General features: G+C 31.7%; 1 protein-coding gene across 1 annotated transcript in view; it reads left to right on the forward strand.

Annotated features, from left to right (window-relative positions):
* Positions 1–8,870, forward strand: part of LOC129751952 (neuronal acetylcholine receptor subunit alpha-7) — a 658,912-nt gene that overhangs the window by 475,214 nt on the left and 174,828 nt on the right. Inside the window, exon 5 of the mRNA XM_055747751.1 lies at positions 3,698–3,878. Within this exon, the coding sequence (XP_055603726.1) occupies positions 3,698–3,878 (181 nt within the window). The remainder of the gene's footprint in view (positions 1–3,697; positions 3,879–8,870) is intronic.

Below are 8,870 nucleotides of genomic sequence, written 5' to 3' on the forward strand. Positions count from 1 at the left end.
ATATGCATTTCTGCTGCGTTACGAATCGTTTCAGTAAGGGCTTCTGGAGTCTCTATTATGTCGTTACGGAAAGTTTGTTGAATGAAATTTTGAAAGGGGGGCCAATCTACATTGTCAAATTTCCAACGGGCCATGTCTTCAGCGGAGGAGAAGGCGTTGGAGGATACAAAAATATCGGATAATGGTCGCTGCTTCGTAAATCCGTATAAACCTTCCATCGAAACCATGGAGCAAGATCGAGAGAGCCGAAAGAGATATCTATTGCAAAACTGAACCGGTAGCAGGAGATAAATAGGCAGGGGAGCCATCATTAAACAAGTGAAGATTTTTTTCATCCAACATCTCATATAATTTTCTACCAAGGGTATCTGTGAACTGGCGACCCCACACTTGATTATAGGCATTAGAGTCACATAACACTAAAAACGGAGGAGGAAGTTGAGCTAAAATGAGGAAATTTCAGTGTTCGATCAAGTAGGATAAGGTACCTAAATATAAAGAACAAACTGTCATTTTTCTTGGAATGTCTACCTGTACAGCCACAGTCTGCAAAGAGGTATTCAATCTAATTTGAGAACAACGAACATTTTCCCTTACTAAAACCGAAACACCACCACATGGAAAACCATTTTGACCAGAGTGAACAACATCAAACGAACGGAAATTTGGTATACATTAGGAACCAGGGTGTGATAGAAAAGTTTCTCGTATTGCTAAAAAAGTTGGGCATACCTCGTTAATAAGTTGACGCAAATCATTTCTCCTTGAGCTTAATCCACGAACATTCCATTGAATAATCGAAGCCGTTATTTCGATTCGGGTTTTAATGACCGTGACCCACGACCATCATCAGCTTCATCACTCTGCTTAGCCATGTTCTTCTTCAAAGCGTCTCCGGTTGGTTGAGTAGTTGATTGTGACTCCATATTCTTGTTTTGTTTATTTGGTTTCACATTCACTTTTCTATTTTCATTTTCATTTTCATTATTTTCATCACTCTCTTCACTAGTAATAATTTTCCTTTTTGTAATTTTTAATTTTTCTTCTTCAAAATCCATTTCCCTAGATAGATCTATGGTTTTATTGGATCGATCTGGGATCTCATCACTATCACTAGAAATATCACTTTCACTAATTTCAAGACAAGGTTTCGACAAAAATTGTGCTTTCGCATTTTGCAATTCTTTTTTTAGATTATTGATTTCAGATTTTTGATCGACTATCACTTGATCTTTTTCCGCAAATGCTTTTAGCTTGTTTACGTACTAACTTTTCTAGATCATCCATTCTCTTATACAGATTGTCTATATCAGCTCTTGTTGTATCAGTATATGAACCACGTTTGGTAGAAGACTCAAAAATACGTCTTGCAACCGGAAAAGATACTCGCTGATCCACTTCTATTTTGCATATTGCTTCTTTTTCCAGGAATTTCGGACACGTTTTACTGATAGAAATATGATTTTCTCCACAACAGACACATTTTGCCAAATCTTCACACTCATCACCATGAAAAGATCTTCCACAATTTGGGCACATTTTCTCGTTTGGACACTTTTCTTTAGGATGTCCAAATTGGAGACAATTAAAATAGCGAAAAGGTTTAGAATAGTAAGGCCAAATTTTCACTCTACAGAGACCAATTTTAAGATATTCAGGAGGAACAACTGAATCTACTGTAAGAACTAACAATGGGGTGTTTTTGGATTTTCCATTCACTGTTTTCTTAATTCGACGAGCTGCAACAACCTTTTCCTGTTTCATATGCTTCATCTGCATTTTCACAATAAACAATAACTTTTGATTAGTTAAGATTATCACAGCTTACAACCTCCACAGGGATACCATTCTCAGAACCATCCGGAATGCAGGAAATACGCTTTAAACGATCAGCGGCTTTTGAGTTCTCAACTTGAACCCACAAGAACCCCGTCTTCTTTTCCATCCACGATTGCAAACATTTCCCAACAGCTGATTCCACCACCTTCTTCATAAGAAATGGAGACACATCCATCAGTGACTTGTCTCCAACTCTTTTAATCTTCAAAAACTTCGGTTTATCTCCGAAAAGAAACGGTTGAACTTCAGGCAACTTAGGAAACGAAAAAATATCTTGCACCGGAGGACCGGGCTGCCCGGACGCCATGTTGGTTACTTATTTGCACACACTATTGATATAACCTCACTTCGTAACCAATCAATGTGGTTAAAACATTCAATATTAATCTTAAAATTAGTAAAGAATGTTCCCAATATTTCGCCAAAACAACCAGAAATCAAAAAGACATGATAATATTCACGTATACACCTGAACTTTGTCGAAAAGATCGATATCGATATCGAGCACGTGGCGATAAACACGAGGTTTCAAACACGCGCTCAACAATACTGTGTTGAGAGCAATCGGTAGTTGCTAGTAGCACGAGAGCGAACATAAACACGTCTAGTCACAACCGATGGTGCTTATCAACTGTTACAATAAGTTAAATGATTTTTCTTTCAACTGATATACATAGGTATATGTATACTCTTGGACTTTTTTTTTGTTTCGTAAAATTAAAAAAATATAATTTTGTTGGGAACAATGCACCCACCGGAGAATAGGTTTCTAAACTTAGATCTTTACACTTGTCAAAATTGTCTCCTGATCCCTTTTCCTCCATCCACACCAAAGTTGTTTTTCTGGGAGACTTCGTTCCTAAATTATAAATTTATATTCTATCATCCCGGTCTCTTATTTCCCTCTCTTGCTATTAACTACTAGGACGTGGCCGGCGCCGATATTGATGTATAAAGAGAGAGCATCACTTTTGTTCATTGTGAATGTGCTGTCAATTCCAAACACCGTTCTTTTGACCTCTGGGCAAAATTTATGGTCTCGGCCAATAAACAACATGAGTGTTCCCACTATAATCGAATCCAAAATTTGTGCTGACAAAACTGAGGCCGGGGTCAAACCGATAAAAGTCCAATCGTTTCGAACTGTCATCGTTATCTGTTCTCTTCCACTCCCTCAGCCTCAGCCCCGAAAAGGACGATTAACCTGACAGACAACCCAACAACACCCAACAGCAGCTTCATTCTCGAAATAGGTATTATAAAGTTATCCGCTTGTGGAAAACCGGCAGTTGATGATGAACTCGAATTAGTGTGTTTATTGATGGGCTGCTGGGGGACACCATAAAGTGGTTTTCGGTTTAGTTTTTTAGTATTGGCTTGGGATGGCATCGTTAATCACACTTTTTATTGCATCTGCTGAAAACAAATATTTTATTTTCATTGGTGATTTCTAGTGTCGCCAAAGTGTATTAAATCAACATTTTCTAGTTTTTTGTATGTTTCAGAAAAACTTTGTTGCAAGCAACTCTACTTCCTTAGAAAAAGTCCTGTTCAAAGTTACCTAGCTCTCGACTCTTTCGTTGACTTGGATAAAATCGAACGTTTCTCAAGTTTCTCAAGAGGGGTTCGTTCATAACAAAAAAACACATTAACTCTAGCGCCCGGGAAAAACTTTTCCTCTTCCATTCTAAGCACCCTCTCGTTATCGTTTATGATAGACAATTAGCTGTTGAGAAAATTTTCCCCCGTTCAGGAAGCTTCATCTGCTTCCGGGAAAAGAACTTCCTGAAAGGAGTTACTTTAAAACAGCGAAAATTAAACTTTTCTCATCCCATCTCGTTTTTCTCTATGCTTCCAGTGCCGACGAAGGTTTCGACGGGACCTATCCGACGAATGTGGTGGTCCGGAACAACGGATCCTGCCTGTACGTGCCGCCCGGCATCTTCAAGTCCACCTGCAAGATCGACATCACCTGGTTCCCGTTCGACGATCAGCGCTGTGAGATGAAGTTCGGCTCCTGGACCTACGACGGGTTTCAGGTGAGTAGAAGTTGTTTTTTTTCCTCAATTTATACCAATCTATCCTGGACCAGATTGCGTGTAATGCCAGATCAAAATGTCTAATCGTAAATTACTTGTGATTTTCTTAGAAAGATTTGAAGTGTATACAGAGCTGTAATTTGCCACAGGAAAAAATGCCCTTTATGTACAAGTCTGTCGTCATTTTTGATGATCTGGAATTTTTCACGGTCGCCATGTGACTGAAAAACAAATTACTTTTTCTTAATGTTGGTTTGTATTAACAAAAAATTTAAAAACACTACAACGTTTGGAAAAAATTATTTAGTTTTCAACCATGTGGCGACCGTCATAAAATCCTAAATCTCATAATAAAGATGATTATAGACTAGCAACCCGGTTCAAATGATGACAATTGAGTTACGAATGCATTTCTAAATACCAGAGAGCTTCGCGCTAACCAAACCCTTCATTCCGAATTTATGCGAAATGCGGGTGCAATTTTGATAACGCCGGAATGCGATTTGCACCTAAGCATTGTGGATGACCACACAGAGAGGAGTCCCTCGAATTTGAACCAATAGAATAGGGCTGCGTTTGGCTAAATTGAGAGCGTTAAAATTTCAGCTACCATCCAACGATTTTCACCAGAACACACCGGAATAATCTCGGTCCAGGGTTCGGTGATTAAGTTCTCCCGCTGCCTGAGCCGGATGTAATTTTCGAGATTAGAGGCTCGGTTCTCGAGCCGCTCGAGAGGCATTGTGAAATTTTGTGCTATGAGGGCAGATTTGCCAAGTTAAGCCAGATAAGCTGCAACGTTTGACCGGAAATTTGAATTGATTTCCCACTTGTGATGGTCATTATTATTTCTTAGAATTAAAAAATAAATTTATTTCAAATTTCAACTTTAAAATTTTACTAATAATTTCTGAATCTCAAATTCAATATAAAAATCAAATTGTATTAAAGTTTCTGAATGATAAGAATCGCTTGCTCCTGCTAAATTTCAATTAATGATTGGAAATCTCATCATTTCGGCCTCATTTATGCAATGCTAAAGGTTCTATTTAAATCGCTGTTTTATCCGGATTTTCCGTCTGAAAAAATTAATTGAAGGCACTTTTTGAAGTCTCTTCAAACTCATGCGCTACAATTATTGTGTCGATTATTTTTATTTCTGTTTACCTCATGGGAACATCATTAACGTGCTTGTCGGTAGCTATTTTGGTATGAAATAAAAATAAATCATGCATCCATTTCATTATCTAGCCGGAGGAAGTCGATTCAATCAGCTCGTCAAACCGGCAGACTGAGAATGAATTATGGATGATGAATTATTGTTTATTGATTTTCAATCACTCTTCGAAGGTAAACTTTAAAAGTTGATCGAAAAAATTGATTGAAAAAAGTTTTTTTGAATAAATTAAAAATTTCAACGAATTTTAACCACGAACATATATAAATAAATTCTACTGAATAAGAACATTTTTGTCAGTTTTGAAATTTTTGAAATTTTCGATATTTTTTCATATTTATGTTATTTTTGTCATTTTTGTCATTTTTGTCATTTTTGTCATTTTTGCCATTTTTGTCATTTTTGCCATTTTTGTCATTTTTGTCATTTTTGTCATTTTTGTCATTTTTGTCATTTTTGTCATTTTTGTCATTTTTGTCATTTTTGTCATTTTTGTCATTTTTGTCATTTTTGTCATTTTTGTCATTTTTGTCATTTTTGTCATTTTTGTCATTTTTGTCATTTTTGTCATTTTTGTCATTTTTGTCATTTTTGTCATTTTTGTCATTGTCATTTTTGTCATTGTCATTTTTGTCATTTTTGTCATTTTTGTCATTTTTGTCATTTTTGTCATTTTTGTCATTTTTGTCATTTTTGTCATTTTTGTCATTTTTGTCATTTTTGTCATTTTTGTCATTTTTGTCATTTTTGTCATTTTTGTCATTTGTGTCATTTTTGTCATTTTTGTCATTTTTGTCATTTTTGTCATTTTTGTCATTTTTGTCATTTTTGTCATTTTTGTCATTTTTGTCATTTTGTGTCATTTTGTGTCATTTTTGTCATTTTTGTCATTTTTGTCATTTTTGTCATTTTTGTCATTTTTGTCATTTTTGTCATTTTTGTCATTTTTGTCATTTTTGTCATTTTTGTCATTTTTGTCATTTTTGTCATTTTTGTCATTTTTGTCATTTTGTGTCATTTTTGTCATTTTTGTCATTTTTGTCATTTTTGTCATTTTTGTCATTTTTGTCATTTTTGTCATTTTTGTCATTTTTGTCATTTTTGTCATTTTTGTCATTTTTGTCATTTTTGTCATTTTTGTCATTTTTGTCATTTTGTCATTTTTGTCATTTTTGTCATTTTTGTCATTTTTGTCATTTTTGTCATTTTTGTCATTTTTGTCATTTTTGTCATTTTTGTCATTTTTGTCATTTTTGTCATTTTTGTCATTTTTGTCATTTTTGTCATTTTTGTCATTTTTGTCATTTTTGTCATTTTTGTCATTTTTGTCATTTTTGTCATTTTTGTCATTTTTGTCATTTTTGTCATTTTTGTCATTTTTGTCATTTTTGTCATTTTTGTCATTTTTGTCATTTTTGTCATTTTGTCATTTTTGTCATTTTTGTCATTTTTGTCATTTTTGTCATTTTTGTCATTTTTGTCATTTTTGTCATTTTTGTCATTTTTGTCATTTTTGTCATTTTTGTCATTTTTGTCATTTTGTCATTTTTGTCATTTTTGTCATTTTTGTCATTTTTGTCATTTTTGTCATTTTTGTCATTTTTGTCATTTTGTCATTTTTGTCATTTTTGTCATTTTTGTCATTTTTGTCATTTTTGTCATTTTGTCATTTTTGTCATTTTTGTCATTTTTGTCATTTTGTCATTTTTGTCATTTTTGTCATTTTTGTCATTTTTGTCATTTTTGTCATTTTTGTCATTTTTGTCATTTTTGTCATTTTTGTCATTTTGTCATTTTTGTCATTTTTGTCATTTTTGTCATTTTTGTCATTTTTGTCATTTTTGTCATTTTTGTCATTTTGTCATTTTGTCATTTTTGTCATTTTTGTCATTTTTGTCATTTTTGTCATTTTTGTCATTTTGTCATTTTTGTCATTTTTGTCATTTTTGTCATTTTTGTCATTTTTGTCATTTTGTCATTTTTGTCATTTTTGTCATTTTTGTCATTTTTGTCATTTTTGTCATTTTTGTCATTTTTGTCATTTTTGTCATTTTTGTCATTTTTGTCATTTTTGTCATTTTTGTCATTTTTGTCATTTTTGTCATTTTTGTCATTTTTGTCATTTTTGTCATTTTTGTCATTTTTGTCATTTTTGTCATTTTTGTCATTTTTGTCATTTTTGTCATTTTTGTCATTTTTGTCATTTTTGTCATTTTTGTCATTTTTGTCATTTTTGTCATTTTTGTCATTTTTGTCATTTTTGTCATTTTTGTCATTTTTGTCATTTTTGTCATTTTTGTCATTTTTGTCATTTTTGTCATTTTTGTCATTTTTGTCATTTTTGTCATTTTTGTCATTTTTGTCATTTTTGTCATTTTTGTCATTTTTGTCATTTTTGTCATTTTTGTCATTTTTGTCATTTTTGTCATTTTTGTCATTTTTGTCATTTTTGTCATTTTTGTCATTTTTGTCATTTTTGCTATTTTTGTCATTTTTGTCATTTTTGTCATTTTTGTCATTTTTGTCATTTTTGTCATTTTTGTCATTTTTGTCATTTTTGTCATTTTTGTGCATTTTTGTCATTTTTGTCATTTTTGTCATTTTTGTCATTTTTGTGATTTTTGTCATTTTTGTCATTTTTGTCATTTTTGTCATTTTTGTCATTTTTGTCATTTTTGTCATTTTTGTCATTTTTGTCATTTTTGTCATTTTTGTCATTTTTGTCATTTTTGTCATTTTTGTCATTTTTGTCATTTTTGTCATTTTTGTCATTTTTGTCATTTTTGTCATTTTTGTCATTTTTGTCATTTTTGTCATTTTTGTCATTTTTGTCATTTTTGTCATTTTTGTCATTTTTGTCATTTTTGTCATTTTTGTCATTTTTGTCATTTTTGTCATTTTTGTCATTTTTGTCATTTTTGTCATTTTTGTCATTTTTGTCATTTTTGTCATTTTTGTCATTTTTGTCATTTTTGTCATTTTTGTCATTTTTGTCATTTTTGTCATTTTTGTCATTTTTGTCATTTTTGTCATTTTTGTCATTTTTGTCATTTTCTGTCATTTCTGTCATTTCTGTCATTTTTGTCATTTTTGTCATTTTTGTCATTTTTGTCATTTTTGTCATTTTTGTCATTTTTGTCATTTTGTCATTTTTGTCATTTTTGTCATTTTTGTCATTTTTGTCATTTTGTCATTTTTGTCATTTTTGTCATTTTTGTCATTATTGTCATTTTTGTCATTTTTGTCATTTTTGTCATTTTGTCATTTTTGTCATTTTTGACATTTTTGTCATTTTTGTCATTTTTGTCATTTTTGTCATTTTTGTCATTTTTGTCATTTTTGTCATTTTTGTCATTTTTGTCATTTTTGTCATTTTTGTCATTTTTGTCATTTTTGTCATTTTTGTCATTTTTGTCATTTTTGTCATTTTTGTCATTTTTGTCATTTTTGTCATTTTTGTCATTTTTGTCATTTTTGTCATTTTTGTCATTTTTGTCATTTTTGTCATTTTTGTCATTTTTGTCATTTTTGTCATTTTTGTCATTTTTGTCATTTTTGTCATTTTTGTCATTTTTGACATTTTTGTCATTTTTGTCATTTTTGTCATTTTTGTCATTTTTGTCATTTTTGTCATTTTTGTCATTTTTGTCATTTTTGTCATTTTTGTCATTTTTGTCATTTTTGTCATTTTTGTCATTTTTGTCATTTTTGTCATTTTTGTCATTTTTGTCATTTTTGTCATTTTTGTCATTTTTGTCATTTTTGTCATTTTTGTCATTTTTGTCATTTTTGTCATTTTTGTCATTTTTGTCATA

Source organism: Uranotaenia lowii, chromosome 1 (assembly GCF_029784155.1).
Source record: "Uranotaenia lowii strain MFRU-FL chromosome 1, ASM2978415v1, whole genome shotgun sequence".
Lineage (NCBI taxonomy): Eukaryota > Metazoa > Arthropoda > Insecta > Diptera > Culicidae > Uranotaenia > Uranotaenia lowii.